This window comes from Brachyistius frenatus, unplaced genomic scaffold (assembly GCF_029030835.1).
Source record: "Brachyistius frenatus isolate BFR_SWC_R1_liver_20210118 unplaced genomic scaffold, ASM2903083v1 Contig_72, whole genome shotgun sequence".
In the NCBI taxonomy this organism is placed as follows: domain Eukaryota; kingdom Metazoa; phylum Chordata; class Actinopteri; family Embiotocidae; genus Brachyistius; species Brachyistius frenatus.
Genome location: NW_027210671.1, coordinates 1,922,501 through 1,939,231, shown reverse-complemented (window position 1 = coordinate 1,939,231; position 16,731 = coordinate 1,922,501). Strand labels below are relative to the sequence as shown.

The window sequence follows — 16,731 nt, the reverse complement described above, 5'->3', positions numbered from 1 at the left end:
AGAGCGGACAGGTGTTTGTTTTGGGAGTGTGGTGGACTTTGATCACACATTTTTCACTGTTATAAAGCTCCATCCTCTCCACTGATATGAATGCAGTTGGCTTGTTTTTATATTTGGCTGTCTGGGTAATGGCCAGAGGTTAGTGACGAGTGATCTGTGGATGACAGCGATGTCCAAGATAAAGAAAAGAATTTGCCCAAGGCAGGTGTCAAGACTGCAGTTGGAGCCATTCATTATTTATTTACTTATATTTTGTGAACATGAAATAGGTTTATAGCCTGTGCCATGTACAGAAGATCTGTTAAATACGGATTTTTATGAAAGACGGTCTCGGTTTGAACCCCATCAGGACCTTTCTCTGTGGAGTATGCATATTTATTTGCAGAGTTTCTCCCCAAAAATACATGTTCAGTATTAAACATACTTCTGCCACCCCTGTTGAGGAGGTATTGGATTAGGAACTTGCTGGACTTCCACTGCACTGTGGTTGTGACTAAATAATTAACATGGGTCCAGTTCAGAGAACATTGCCTCATGAATTAAGATGATAAAGTTGCATATTTTGGAGATCGTTTGCATAGTTACTTAATATCCGAAATTAACCCAGAATCCCACACTAAATGGATGTAAGCTTCAGATTTCCTTGTCAGTTTTCTCTAATCATTAGTTTTTACATGCTTACATATTTGTGGCCAACGTCACAAACCTTTAACCTTGGTGACAGGACTACTCTTGCTGAAATGCACCTTGGGACTGCACCAGCCTTGAGGAACTCTGAAGAACCACATATTTTTGAACGCATCTGTTCATCTTTTATTCTGGTTATTTAACAGCAATAATTTCAGGCCCATTCAAGCCTTAAAAATGCTTCACCTGTCAGTCACGTAGGAAATATGTAAGGATTTTGCAGTTTGATCTGGAATAGCTCCTTCCACTTCAAAATGCTAAAACTCCAGGATTCTTTAAGTTATTAGGGGGAAGGTCGACGTGTATCACATCCGGCTGGTTGATCTTCCACTCATTGTGGATGTCACTTTGACTGTGCTGACTACTTACTGTAATAGTGACATTGAAACTACTAAGGAAGCAAATTGTCTTCTTCTTCTTTGACTGAGATAAGGTTTATATCTCTTCTGAATTATGGACTTCATATCGTCTTTAGTCTTCTCTGCAGTACAAGTTTTAGTGCTGGAGAAAATAGTTTTAATGGGCACAGCTGGGAGTGGTGGTATGTGAGCTGGTGTTGATGTGTTCCAGCAGGACAAGGTCTTTAGACTGGACAAAGTGTCAGGTGCAGCTGTCATGTTGAGTTTCCCTGTTTAGAAAAATGTTAATCAGATTAAAAAAAAAAAAAAAAAAAAAAAAAAAAGAGGCCTAGTGCTTGTGTACACACTCACATTCGAGTCACTCTGAATCATCTTCTTTCTACCTCCTCTCACACGTGGACACACAGTCAAAGGTGTACTTTGTGGGGAGACGGTGTTTGACCATGTCCTGTGTGGAGTGTCTGGTTCCTCCTGCTGGAAGCTCCTGTGTGACTGTGGTGGGAGATCTGGTCCTCTTGTGGCGACAGTGTTCCCCCGGATTAAACATTTACACAGTGTCTTGTTAGTCCCTCAAACGGTGCTACTGAAACCACTGTACACCAATGCAGACTGTGAAACTTACTGTTTATAGACTATTTGTCAAAAGTGTTAAAGAGGTTGAAAAACAGAAAAGAAGGTACGTGTAATTCTTAACTTATTCAATATAGATTCAAATGAATAAATTGTGAATTTAGAATTTGAATACTTCCGTTTTGATGCAGCTGTTTTGATAAACCCAACATACTTGCATCCCACTTAAAGAGCCATACTTAAGGATTCCTACCCAGGATTGTATGGTTATGTTTGGTCATCAATTATTAACTCGGTTAAGCTTTTAGTAATTATGTTGATAGACAAGAGTTTAGTGACGTTTCAGCCGAGTGTCTGAAACCTTAATGTCTGAAGACTCGATGGGCGCTGATCCTGCGCTCTAAACGCTCTCTGGAGAAAACCAGGTGAAAATCAGATTTCCCCTCAGGGATCAGTGAAGTATAAAGCAATTTTCACTGTCTATTTTGAGATATGTCAACCTCTGAGCTCGCCCTCCCTCAGTATCAGATCGGGATCTGTTAAGTTGTTGTGAGGAAAATGAAACATGTTTGTTCCTTTATATTAAACTCTTGTGTTTAGATTTCAGTGTCTCTATTATTCAGGGAGGTCTGATCGGGAAACAAAATATTATCATCTTATTACATGCGGTTTGCGGTTCAACAAAGACTAAAGGATAGCAGTACGTGACCGCAACTGTTCCAGATGGAGCTCTCGGTCGCGAGGGGGGAGACATATCTGCCCGCAGGCTATTGAGGAAGGAGCTGCCTGACCCCACGCAATGAGGAGCACACGGTCGCTTCATGCCGAGAGACTTCACTAGTCTGGCCTTCAAGCTGTTTACATTTAATGCTCCCCATTAACAACGGGCTTAACTGTAGAAGGAAATGCGGTGCCATTAACCCCTCGGAAATGACTTTGATTATGTGGCGTAGACAAAAGAGAAAAGAGGAGAAAGAACCTCGGATCATTTGTGGTGTCAAGGTTTCTCCAGGACCACCAGAGGTTTCATTGTTGGTGGCCTCATCATCTGCTTTTAAAGGATGTTGTCACTGTTGTGGTGTTAATGGGCTTTGTGGAGCTCTACAGGAACCTTTTGTTCCAGTGGATAGGAAATCATCACGTTTTTAACAGATAAACTCAACTAGTGCATAGATACAGTCTGACACGGGATCCCCTCCGGTCGAAAGAAATCGTCTTAGTACGGCAACCAACCAGGGTTTTTTTTTTTTTTTATGACCTATTCATCTGTTATCTTTTGGATTGTTTTGTCTATAAAAAGCCAGGAAAGAGTGAAATGAATATTTGTTTGAGTCCCCTGTAGCTAAAAATCACATCTTCAAAATGTCAATGTTTTGTCCAAAAATGAAAGATTTTCATATCACGGTGATATAAAAGAGAGAAAATCATGTTATTGAAGTTGAAACAAGGAAATGTTTGGGTAAAGAGACAGAAACCAGCCTACTCTAACTTGAAGACATGCAGCATAAAATATTCATATATAAAAAGTCGTACAAAGTTTTTATATATTTAACCCTTCATGTTTTACAATGGAGATCAGACATGAGAGCATTTTGGCTGTAGTGTGCACACACCATGTGGATATCCACACCACTGACTCATTCACAGGAGAGTCCTGCTCCCTGACAGACTGGACTTCAAAGTTATTTACATCTGAAAGTTAAAATTCTCAGAGGGCTGTGATGCTTTTATTTTTTATAGAAGCTTCAAGAGCATTTTCAGTTTCTTACCTGACCGCCTGAAGTTCAGCTCTTCTGAACTATTGCCACCTCAAGCAGCAGTAAAACATCACTGCTGTTCTTACTGCAATGCAGTCTTGACCTTAAACCCATGCACCCAGTTTTTCTTTTTTCTTTGTGCTGCACCAAAGCCTTCGATTTTGTTTGAACCTGTACTCCATAGCCTGCTACGAACCCCTCGTGTACCTTCGACTGTCACCCAGCAACCAGCGTTGCAATCACGCTGAGGCTGAAAGAGCAAAGATTAGAGGTGACGTGATGTGCCACGCAAACATCCGCACAACTCCCAGTGAGACCATCTCTTGGTTAACATCTCTGTTTTAGTAAGATCGGCTCGATCAAACTGCTTCCAGGTATTTCATGAAGTCCAAGAGTCGTGTAATGAAGTCAAACTTCTATTATCTTTGGTAATTCTACTGTCACTGTTCGCAGATGAAAGTAATGGATATTGAGATAGTCTAATGGTCTAATAGTGAAACTGTAAATTTATAATTCCTGTCAAAGGCTATCTGATTGTGTGGAAAGGCATCACGTGTGAAATAAAATCAGGTTTAGCAGCAGCTGCCCCGCCGTGAGGGGATAAGGCGTTTAAATGTGCTCTAATGTTGGGAACATTGCTCTGATGTCACTCCAACGACTGTGGTCTTTTTATAGTGTCATTGCTGACAGCGAGCCCTCTGAGCAATCTGATTGGATTTCTTGGAAGTGCAGGCTGTGACTTTCTATTGTGACTGTCTCGGATGTCTTCAGCTTTCCCAACTCGAGTGCTCATCATGTGGCGCTCTCCCTGTTTCATCAAAGCCAGTTCTGCATCATCAAAGTCATCATCATCCATCTCGATTCCGTTTTCTCCTCCTCTCCCTCTTAGCCCCTCCCCCCTTTGTTTGAGGTTTTCTGAGGAAGTCACAGGGAGGTGTTGTCAGATGGTAGCTGCTGCTCAGAAAGAGGAATCATGGCTTATGACACTAACCTGTTTCTGTGTCTGCTCTCTCTCGTGTCTCCGGCAGGTGAAGGACCGTGCAGACAGGCTGTCTCACACTAAGCTATGGAATGCTCTCTGCTCCCACCATCACTAGTCTCCAATCTTTGGACTGCTCTCCAAACGCTTAGTTAGCGGCTGTGCTTCGCCCCTCGAACTCTTTACAACCAGGGGACGAAGAAAAGGAGCGGGCTCGCCGAGTCCTCCGCCACAAACGCACAGAGCACTTCTTCTTTTTTTTTTAGAATATTTAAGATAGATTTTTGATTTATTTTTTTTCCTGATTGGATTTTCTTTGTGGTGAAATCATATCAAGATGGATCTGGAGCCATATCTGTGGATGGTCATTCTTGGCTTCATCATTGCCTTCGTCCTGGCGTTTTCAGTCGGAGCCAACGATGTGGCCAATTCCTTCGGCACGGCGGTGGGGTCCGGCGTGGTCACCCTGAAGCAGGCCTGTATCCTGGCGTCCATCTTCGAGACGCTGGGCTCCATGCTGCTCGGGGCCAAAGTGGGAGAGACGATTCGGAAGGGCATCATAGACGTCAGCCTCTACAACGAAACGGTGCCCGTACTCATGGCAGGCGAGGTCAGCGCCATGGTCGGTAAGTTGGACTCTCTTTTACATCCAGCGAGTTATATATTTGCTTCAAATACCACAAAAACACAATCTTAATGTCAGAATAAGCGTCCGAGTGCCTTTTGATGTGAAAGACTCTTCCTAGATCAGAATGAAGCTGCAGGGAACTTAAAAAGTCAAGTGTTAGAACAACGAAAAGCTTTACCTTACTTTACTGTAACAGATAAATAATGTCAGAAAAGTTGCTTGTTTTCTGTCTGAGAAGTCCTTTACTTTTACATTTCTGCTGAACTCCTGCTGCTTCATGTCGTTTAACGTTTAGAGAAACAAACTGGATAAAAACATTGGAACTGAAATGATTAGTTGATTGGCAGACAAAATAGTCAATAGTCAAAGATTTAGAAAACATTTGTCAATTTATTTCCAAAGGAAATGTGCTTTACTTTACACTGAATGCAGGTTCTTAAATATTTGTTGTAATTCTTTGTTTTGTCTTTTAAAATGGAATATTTTGGGGTTTTGGACTGTTGGTCAAAAGAAGGAATGTGACTGTGTCATCATGGTCTCTGAGAACCTATGATAGACATTTTCTACCTATTTGCTGACACATTATAGCCTAAAACATTTATTAAAGAATTGATTTCAAGTCTTGACCTCAAATCAAAAATACATCAAGAATTTATGGAGTCCTTTAACAAACAAAATGTAACGCATTGTATGTGAAATGAAAATGGGAAAGGGAAGTTAACCTGGTTATAGCGGAAGAGGGATGGTGTTACAGTGTAAAAAGTTCAATTTCAGGTTTGTGGAGAGAGTTTTGTTGGAAAAACATCATTAGATTCTTGACTTCAGTGCAAAAGACTCATTATACTGAATCTCCACACTGCTGGTAAAAAGTCTGAGGCTGATCAGATATTCTAGTCCTGCACCTTAATAATTCCTTTCTGGAGGGAGGTATATACGTTTTTGCAAAAAGTATTGGAAGTGGACATCTCATTTAAACTGAGACCTTACATTGGGGCGCTCTGCAATCAGAAAATATGACCACTTGTGTTGGATATGTATTATGGATTCAGAGCGCAGCAGGAAGAAAAGCCATGATCAGGACAACTTCTTGAAAATGTGGAAAGTTGAACTGAGTACATTACACCTATATGACCATCATTTGTTCAGTAAACCAAGTTCACACTCTTTGTTCTGCTTATCCTTATTTCTCAAGTTATTTGAGTAGCATGAAGGCACAGCCCAACACTCTGGCTCTGTTCAAATCAATTTAGTCTTTTGTTTTGTATCTTTGTATTTTCCAGTCTCATACCTGGGTTGGTCATTATGAGCTTCTGTACCACTTATTTTAACTCCGTTTTAGTTTACAAGTGTGACAGACAATGCTGTTGATGAAGCTGGTCACTGTATGGATCTGCATATAACACAATAAAAGGCCATTAAGAAATAGATGAATCTGCTACTGAGAGTATTGTTAGTTGCAACCCAGAAAACATCAAAAGATGTGATCTCCGCTGTTTAGATGCAGATTGTTTGCAGAGTGACATTTCAACCCTGAGTAACATGCCGTAGATGTTATTGTGGAGATGAGCTTGGTTATTGTTCAGTGAGCCTCAATCCCCGGTGTTTCCGGCACTACATGTTTAGATTCTTATTCATCAGGCGAGGCCACCAGGGAGGCACCACAGGCAGCCAGAGTCATTTAAAAACTATCTGCGGCCACAAGAATGAGGAGTCCTGCAACAGATGGTGGGGTCCCCCCGGAGCCCCGATCTAAACACCATCCAGTCAGTCTGGGATCTCATGGAGAGACAGAAGCTTTCTTCTGTTTACTGCACTTTGTAGGAAGTTAATTGATATAAAATGTGTTCATTACATTGTTGAGAAAACATCCTTGCCTTCCTTTTAGTGCCTAAAACTGTCACACAGCACCTACAGTCTCTCAGTTGTTTGTCAGTTGTTATATTTTTTTTAGGTGCATGAGAAGATGGTTTATGTTGCATATATATATATATATGGTCTTACAATATGCCTTAAAGCATATTGTAAGATAAGCATATTGCAGTGGGCCCCGGGTTCCTTCTGATGCATGACAATGCTCGGCCTCATGTGGCTGGAGTGTGTCAGCAGTTCCTGCACGATGAAGGCATCGATGCTACGGACCGGCCTGCCCGTTCCCCAGATCTGAATCCAATCCAGCACATCTGGGACATCGTGTCTCGTTCCATCCACCGACGCCACGTCCACCACAGACTGTCCAGGAGTCGACTGATGCTTTGATCCAGGTCTGGGAGGAGATCCCTCAGGAGAACATCCGTGGTCTCATCAGGAGCATGCCCAGGCGTTGTAGGGAGTGCATTCAGGCACGTGGAGGCCACACACACAGTACTGAGCCTCATTTTGACTTGTCTTGAGGGATTTCCACAGAAGTTGGATCAGCCTGTGATCTGATTTTTCCACTTTTATTTTGAGTATAATTCTGAATCCAGACCTCCATGGGATAATGATTTTGATTTCCATTGATCATTCTTATGTTATTTTGTTCTCAACACATTCCACTATGTAATGAATAAAGATTTTCAACTGGAATATTTCATTCATTGAGATCTAGGATGTGTTGTTTAAGTGTTCCCTTTATTTTTTTGAGCAGCATATATATATATATATATATATAGAGAGAGAGAGAGAGAGAGAGAGAGAGAATAAATATCAGAAAATAATAAAAATGACTACCACACTTTCCTACAGACATAGTAACATCTTTAAATGACTTATTTTTTTCCCCACCAACAGTCCGAAACCTAAAAGTATCAAATTTATAATTATATGGAAAAAAAGACAGATGAAGATCATCACATGCGGCATGCTAAAACCGGCAACTTTATTTTTTACCAGATAAATTACTTCAAAAATCTCTCATATAATAGTGTATTCATTTAAATATAACATATATAACAAAGCAGGCTATACTGTTCCCTCTGAATGAATTGAAACAATATCATCTTAACCTGAGGGCAGACATGAAACCATGTGAAGACTCCTCTGATTTGTGTACTGTTTCTTTGTAAAATGTTGCAAACAGCTCTGAGATTCACAGCTGTGGTCAGAGTCCACGAAGAAGGGCATCACTTATTTTATTGAAGTTTGAACTTTATGCTTACATTAAAAAGCTTCTGTACCTCATTATCGACATTTGTATGTCTCCATCGAAATTACATAATTCTAGCCGTTTTTTGTTCTGCAGTTGGTAAAAACTTCTAGTTAATTTGAAATACATCCACTTTTCTTCATTGACTTAGTAAAGATGCTGTAAAAGTTGTTTTGTCCTTACACATTTTTAAAAGAACTTAATGACAAACTGTGCAGAAAGTTTTATAAAGATTTTGATAACGTCAACTACCATGTTTTCAGGAGGAGACAGCCACCGTCCTCTCATGAAAATATATTCGCAGTGAAGCACAAGGAGGAACTTTCGAGTGTGAGCGGTAGCTTTTGTGTAAATGAACAGTGCAGAGAGGAAAACAATTGAGACAATGGCACTTCAATGACAGAGAGACTGCTGGGAAATGGTGATATATGAGGCGGTATTATGCACACGGGATTCCTGTGCTGCAGAACATTCAGGTGTGACCGACTGCCACAAGTGAATGTTGGGGAAACATGGAACAGCTTTTCCTCATCTCCAAACGAGAAACATTTGTCACCGACATGTTGTTTATAAAGAGTTAGAGGAAGATTTAATTCATTGATTTGACTGGATAAAAGCAGGGAAATATATTGTGTCCTTTTTAAAGGAGTCTCCAAGCCTGACAATGACACTGTGATGTTTGACTTCTGTCATGTTGATAAATGAACCTTTATTCTCTGTTGTATGTTATTATCAGCACTTGTCTACACATACATTTTTGCTGCAGACTTTCAGTGCATCCCAACATATTCCTTCATCAAAGATGTATAATCCCACGTTAAAAACACTGCAATTACTCGGTCATTTAGCAATTTCAGCTAAAAGGTCTTTTATGGTGATGTTGATACTACAACTGTGGGGACTACTGGAAAACTTGTCTTTGCTGATGGAAGATAATGTGACTGTAGTTTTCAGATTATCTTGAAATTTAAAACACTGTTTTTTTTTTTTAAACCAAAACCTATAAAGAATACAAACCAAAGCAGTCATTTTAAATTTCCGACAGCATTCAGACCATCACTTAAGATGTCACATGTTGGCTGGGTATTATCTACTATAGAAAAATGTCTTCTCATTCAGTACCAAATTCCAACACCTAGGCTACATCCACGCTAACAAGTTTTCATTTTTAAACTTTGGCTACGTTTAAGCAAGCAGCAAACTATCGTGACCTCACCCATTGGTTTGGTCTCAAATTTGGCATTTAGGCTGTTGCCCTCTAAATTTTCTGGAGCCAGAAGTGACTATATTTAGATGAGCGATCTGACTCAATCTGGCTGAGAACACGAAGACTGCCCCTCAGCCATGTCAGTCAAACCAGACATGCCCCCAGCTTTAACTCTTTCTTTTTTTAGGCCTAATATCTAATTAATTAATATATTATTTTAAGATTAACTGCCATAAAACTCATCAGAAGGAGTGACTTTAGTGAATGACAACATATTAACTTGTGAAAAAAATGTATTGACTTTGTACTTCATTGGAGAAGTTGAACAGGAGTCAATGGAGCCAGAGGCTGTGGGAGCCAATTCCTAGTGGCCGTCAGTGGTATTACACTTTACCGCCCTGCTCTAAAGCAAGACTAAATCTCCTCAGTGTCAGCGAGCCACAGCATTAACATACACGGTCTACTTGGGCACCTTGAACGCCTTATTTCACTCTTTTCAAACGTATTTTACATCCACTGCAGTAACTGAAGGCTTCTCGGTCTGAAGCCAGCTAACTAATATTTACTGATAGCATGTGAAGCATTTAAGGGACATATTTTTATTGTAGCTACAGAAAACAACCTGGGTTAAAACTAAAGATTTGTAATCGTAATTTAAAATATAAATATATTGGATTTCATGAAATTATTGTTCAGGAACCGGTATTGAATTTTTTTTGAATGATACCCATCCCTTCATATATTTCCAGTTTGAATATCCAGCAAAGTAAACGATGAGCAGCAGCATATTCTTACTCATTTACATAACTGAGGACAACAATGACACAGTGGTGCAATCAGCTCGTGTGCTGTTGTTTTCCACAGTTTACATCTTATTACTTCTTTTTGTTGCAGAACTGCATTGCTGATGGAAAAAAGGTAGCCAATTAAAAAAGAAAAGTGTGTGTGTGTGTGTGTGTGTGTGTGTGTGTGTGTGTGTGTGTGTGTGTGTGTGTGTGTTTTTGTAAACAGGATCCGCAGTCTGGCAGCTAATCGCCTCCTTCCTTAAACTGCCCGTCTCTGGGACGCACTGCATCGTTGGCGCCACCATCGGCTTCTCCATGGTGGCCATCGGCACGAGGGGCGTACAGTGGATGCAGCTTGTCAAGATTGGTAAGAGCAAAGACCTGTGTGTGTGTGTGTGTGTGTGTGTGTGTGTGTGTGTGTGTGTGTGTGTGTGTGTGTGTGTGCCTGTGTGCCTGTGTGTCTGTGTGTCTCCAATGCTTATTTGATTACGACACTATTTTTACATAATATCACCTGCCACTTAAACCTGACAGTGTGAAACATTTCCAGTGCAGCTCCAGTGGAGTAGTTTGACATCAGAAAGGTTTTCAGCTTAGTAAAACGTAAACTGTAATCATTGGATTTTGTTGTCAGCCAGGATGACTCCCTCGACCATTTTACACAGCGAGTAATTTATTCTAGGAGAGGCAGAGAAACCAATTTCTCCCCCATTAGGGGCCTCAATGGAGCGGCACATGGAAACAAGAGATACTTTAAAGCAAAATAAAATCTCTATTCACCTCAGCAGAGGAGCAAACTGGTTGTTGCTGCTGTATTGATAATTGTACATACACATACATAAGCATAGCTGAGAGCTCATACCTTTTCCCCAAAGAGTTGACAGTCATTCTTTGAAGTGTAGAGAATTGCTGCTAATAAGTGAGAAACAAGAACATAACTGTAAATCTGAGGGTTTCATGTTTGTCTGCAAATGTCTCGCTCTTCTTTCCTGATGATATTTTTTTCCTCCTACTCCAGTGTCTTCGTGGTTCATCTCCCCTTTGCTGTCTGGACTCATGTCTGGCCTCCTCTTCATGCTCATCAGACACTTCATCCTCAACAAGGTGGGCTGATGTCTGCACAGTCGCACTGATTCACCCACACAGAAGAAAATGACTTCACCCCACAAGAGGACAAGAAAAGTCCTCTTTGAATTTATAGTTCATTTGTATTTCATGTATTTCTTGATTAACAACTTTTTACCTTTAATCTGGGTGCTGTAATACATGTCATGTTTTTAATTGTTGCCAGTAATGTCAGCGTTTGGTTTTGACACGCTGGCAAAAAACATGATGGCACCCTCCACGTGTAGAGTTAGTTGTCGATCTGAGTTTCAATACTAGAATTTAGACACCGACACACACACACACACACACACACACACACACACACACACACACACACACACACACACACACACACACACACACACACACACACACACACACACACACACACACACACGCGCGCGCAACTTATCCAAAGATCTTCAGAACAGATAAATCCATTTGATTTGGCAACTCCCGCAGATCTGTTGTTACGTAACGGGCAATCGCTGGCAGACGAGGAAGAGAAAAGTGTTGTAGCTCATCCTCAGGTCACGGCGGCAGGAACATGTATGAATGACTCATTGGATGATTTATCATTTGGGCTAGAGTTAACAGCATAGATGGGTCAAATTCAGGATGAGGTTATTTCTGTCTCTGCAGGCTATTTGCATCAGCTCAGTCAGACTATTTGATCTTTGAATTATGTTTGCAGGGTTCAGATTTGTTTTATATATGCATATATATATATTTATTTATCGAAGTATGTAAAACTCTCAGAGATTAAAAACTCTTTTCCAAGAGTCACCTTTCCAACAGAGCTGCATAAACATGGCTACTTTGGTGAAATCCACAGTCCAGATGTCATTTGTGGATGTGATACTTTCACCTGTTAAATAGGTCATATTTTCACATGAAACTTCTTGAATCGACCTGAGCTAAACTTCTGACCTCATTATTAAGTTGTTGTTTTAGTTTTCTGCACAAGACACGAACAGTCGAGACTGAAAACCACAAAAGAAGAGCATTGAGCTGTTCAGAGTGATGCATTGGTTGTGCACGTCCTCAGAAATTACCACGACATGTACGCAAAATGTAATATACACATGACCAGTGAAGGCGGTGTAGGCTCAGTATGAAGATGTGACTTCAAAACTAAATTGAAACAAGTTCGTGACTGTTATGTTGGTGCACTGTGGAAACTGCTGGCGATACAGAGCCAATAGCGTGTTTCGTCCATCTATGATCCCCAACTCAGGATAGTAGTGACCCCTTCGATTGTCGGCATGTTTATTGCCTACATCAGACTAATCAGGATGTTCGAATGGTATCGTTGTTTGTCCGGTGTGCCGTCTAAAGGAGTCCTCCGGTAACTTACTGAGCCCAAAGGAAAATATGAGAGCAGTAACATTCAGGCATTTAACATTTGTAAATGCGCACTTGTGTTTCAAAAGCAAGTACATATCTGACCTTTAACTGGATATGTTCATTATTAGGACATTTACTATTTTTTAACTAGAAATTTGCTAGGAATTATTAACATGTTGCAACAACATGTTGTAAAACACTGTAAACACATCTCAACTAAATTCAGCTAATGTAAAAATATTCATGATTTATTTGTCAAGCATAAGTTTTGGCTTTTTTATCGTCATATTCCGACACCGCGTTTGCTCCACAGGATGACTGTGTCCCAAACGGCCTGCGAGCGCTGCCCATCTTCTATGCCACCACCATCGGGATCAACACGTTCTCCATCATGTACACTGGAGCCCCGTGTAAGTACCGGGCCACGGTTATTTCTAATCATACCCTTTTACTTATTCTGACACCAGCGTATGATCAAACTATCATCTCAGGCTTCACGTGTGGTCGTGTCACTGTTGTTTGCTTGCTGAAAATTCCTTTTGAAGTTGTCGAACGAGTTTAAGTAGATTTGAAACTGCTTGTATGAATTTTTTCTTTCCCTGTGTGTGTGTCAATGTGTGTTCACGAACTGCAGTGCTCGGTTTAGAGATGCTACCGGTGTGGGCCATCTTCCTCATTACTTTAGCCGGGTCGCTGGTCTGTGCGGGGATGGTGTGGATATTCGTCTGTCCCTGGATGAGGAGAAAAATAGCAAGTATGTATCTGATCTGCATACGTGTGTGTGTGTGTGTGTGTGTGTGTGTGTGTGTGTGTGTGTGTGTGTGTGTGTGTGTGTGTGTGTGTGCGTGTGTGTGTTTCTTTCTCACACCATATGAAAGCCCGGCGCTCTGTCCCGGGCCCAACAACAGAGCTTCAGCCTCTGTTTGCACACTCTGTGCTCCGACACCAAACAACAGAAGCCAGCGGATGTGTTTTCCTGTTGGTCTCTGCCAGAGCCACTAAAGCCACAAAAAAAACCCTGTGAACTCTGCTGTGCTCCAGTTACTCAGATTTTTGGAGCGTATAGCTGCTTGGCCAGATGAAATGGGTCAAGATCATGGCCTGCAGTGTTGAAAGCTTTCAGATCCAGGTTAGGAATTGTTTCCCAAATGGGAAAACCAGCCTACAGGAAAGCAGACAATGACACAAAAAAATTCAAACAGTAGAAGAAAGAGTGGAAGGAAGAATAACAGAGAGTGGGATGACGTGGTCAAGGTAGCCATTCATTTCATTTATGCTGGACAAAGACAAATGTACATACTATTTTAGAAGCAGGAATATTTTTTAAATTGATAGACCGTTTTGTTCTCTAAAAATAAAAAAAAAAGTTTAGGATTTATAGACCTTAAACAAAGCAGACTGTGTCACTGATAATGAACATGCTGAGGCTTAAAATAGATTTCTTTCCCTGAAACTTTCCTTCAACCCCGCACACGAGTAAAGCCGACTCGACCCGTTGCTTAATGTGTTGTGACCTCTGAATGCCTCAGAGGATTATGGGTGATATTATCGGTCCTGATCTGGATATTACTGCATCCGTCAAAATGAAACCGGTGATGACTGAGACTGTTTGTACCCAAGTGTTTGAGGAGTCGGGGGGCATCGAGTCTATCAGCACTGGGATTAGCTCGGCTCAGCTGATGGCGGCGTGTGTTTGTGGAATGTCTCTGCATAGTTTTGTCCTTTTCTGCCCCGACACCATCTTATTATTACTGATGTTGGTGCAGAGTAAAAACAGTTTCTACATGTCACTTGCCAAAGTCCTGTCCTCAATTCATCAGTTTGCCCCAACTGGAAACCATCCAGATAACTTCTCTCTGAAATCTTTTCCACCAGCATTTTATTTTTCTTATGTTTATGCTGTAAGTGATTCCTCAGACATATTTGAATATAAGCCTTGCATGTTAATACAGTAGCAGCATATGTCTCATAATTAGTATAAAAGGCAATTAATTATTCTCTGGTAGTGATATTTTGTTTTTCTTAGCTGAACCTACCTTCTCACGTGTTCCTCCAGGTCGCTTAAAGAAGGAGCAGGCTCTGTCCAGGATCTCGGATGAGAGCCTGGACAAGATCCCCGAGGAGGAAGAGGAGAGCCCCGTCTTCAAAGAGCTGCCAGGGGCCAAAGGCACAGACGAGGCCGTGTTGCCGCTCACCGGCGGCAGCAGCGAACGGAGCACCCGGGACTCCAGTGGAGAACTCACCAACCTGGCGAACGGAGGCACCGTCCTGCCAAACGGCAGGGTGTACGGTAAACAAGGATAACTGTATTTCCACAGAGACACCACTGGTTTAAGATGTGTTGGTATAAAACCACATCTGTTCACTAAAACACTGACTACCGCTCGTTGGCGGTTTGTTAAAACTGCTGGAGCTTGGTTTTTGCTTCTTTATCTAGTGTGATTTGGCAACTTTCTACACCGTCTTTCAGGTTCACCTCACATCCGCCATTACGTAACTACACGGTTACTCCTGCTTCTTTGCTGTCTGACCAGCAGTGGAACGACAACTTCAAGTGGAACTGAGGAAAATGCGGTTCTTTCTAGGCGTGAGACGAGTACTCTGCTGAAACAAGTGAAATGTGCACACTAGCTGTGTACACATAGATTATTTTTTATCACAACCCGCCACTGCTACTGCTGGGTTCATTTTATAGGAAGAGTGGATGAGGGGAGTACCTGTATCTCTGTTTATGCTTTTAAAAAGACTTCGAAGAGATCAGGAAGGAAACTAACATGACTGGAGATGGAAACTGTTTCAGTTCATTAACTTGTTTCCTCTCCTCCTTCTCCACCTTCTCTCATCCAGGTCGGACCCACTCGATGACGAACGGCTGCCTCAAGTCACCCATCTCTAACGGCAGCTTCAGCTTTGACGGGCACATGCGCAGCGACGGCCAGGTGTACCACACGGTGCACAAAGACTCGGGTCTGTACAAAGACCTGCTTCACAAAATCCACCTGGGCCGCATGGACGACAGCGACCGCTCAGGCTCCAGTACCGGCCCGGCTGACAACAATTACCGCCTCCTGCGACGCAACAACAGCTACACCTGCTACACGGCGGCAATCTGCGGCATGCCCGTCCAGCCGCTCATACGCACAGAGTCCCGTGAGGACAGTGAGAAGCTGGTGGGGGAGGGAGGCGGCGGCAGGAGCAACAGCGTGTCCTACTCCAAGAAGAGAGTTCGCTACGACAGCTACTCGTCGTACTGCAACGCCGTGGCCGAGGCGGAGATCGAGGCGGAGGAGGGCGGGGTGGAGATGAAGCTGGCCACAGATCTGGAGGGGGTGGAGGAGGAAGGGGCCCCGGCTCCGGTGCCTCTGGACGACCTGGCGGAGGAGGATCACGAGGAGAAGGACAAGTCCGAGGTGTTCCTGTTGTTCCACTTCCTGCAGATCCTCACCGCCTGCTTCGGCTCCTTCGCCCACGGAGGCAACGATGTCAGGTGCTCAATCCTGCTGCTTACACGACAGATATATAAATATATAAAAATCAAAATATAGTTCCCTTATACATAATAAGCTAATTTTGTTGTTCTTGAAGCCTTTTTTCCTATTAAATCGCATGCAACTATATATTGTTTTGATAACAACAAATAGAGGCATCAGCTTTGCTCCTTTGACATCATTTAGTCTCATACTTGCATAAATACCGAGATTATTTATCGTCCCATCTTTGCAGTAATGCCATCGGGCCCTTGGTGGCGCTGTGGATGATCTATGACCAGGGAGGTGTGATGCAGGACGCCGCCACTCCAATCTGGCTGCTGTTTTACGGCGGTGTGGGCATCTGCGCCGGCCTGTGGGTGTGGGGCCGCCGCGTCATCCAAACCATGGGCAAGGACCTGACTCCCATCACCCCCTCCAGGTGAGAGAGCCCCCTCGCAGGAGAGCTGAGTGCAGTGGTGCGTTGGTGTGTGTGTGTGTGTGTGTGTGTGTGTGTGTGTGTGGTGCGTGCGTCATTTGAAAGACATAAGAAGAGTTTCTTTGCGACATGCGTGGTTTTAATCGCTCCAAAGAGCCTCAACATGGTGACACAAACGAGTTCACCCAGTGCTGCAGTCTCTCTGGTGAGTACTTACATTCACACAGCAGTATTAGAATACACACACAATGTCTTTAAGACTGTGACAGTCAGTA

General features: G+C 42.4%; 1 protein-coding gene across 6 annotated transcripts in view; it reads left to right on the top strand.

Moving 5' to 3' along the window:
• slc20a2 (solute carrier family 20 member 2) overlaps positions 1–16,731 on the top strand; it is a 47,101-nt gene that overhangs the window by 21,582 nt on the left and 8,788 nt on the right. For all 6 annotated transcript variants that reach the window (XM_069707879.1, XM_069707872.1, XM_069707878.1 and 3 more), the window contains exons 2-9: positions 4,402–4,978; positions 10,323–10,463; positions 11,115–11,200; positions 12,864–12,960; positions 13,185–13,304; positions 14,607–14,840; positions 15,398–16,037; positions 16,274–16,459. In XM_069707879.1, the coding sequence (XP_069563980.1) occupies positions 4,690–4,978; positions 10,323–10,463; positions 11,115–11,200; positions 12,864–12,960; positions 13,185–13,304; positions 14,607–14,840; positions 15,398–16,037; positions 16,274–16,459 (1,793 nt within the window). In that variant the 5' untranslated portion in view covers positions 4,402–4,689. The remainder of the gene's footprint in view (positions 1–4,401; positions 4,979–10,322; positions 10,464–11,114; positions 11,201–12,863; positions 12,961–13,184; positions 13,305–14,606; positions 14,841–15,397; positions 16,038–16,273; positions 16,460–16,731) is intronic.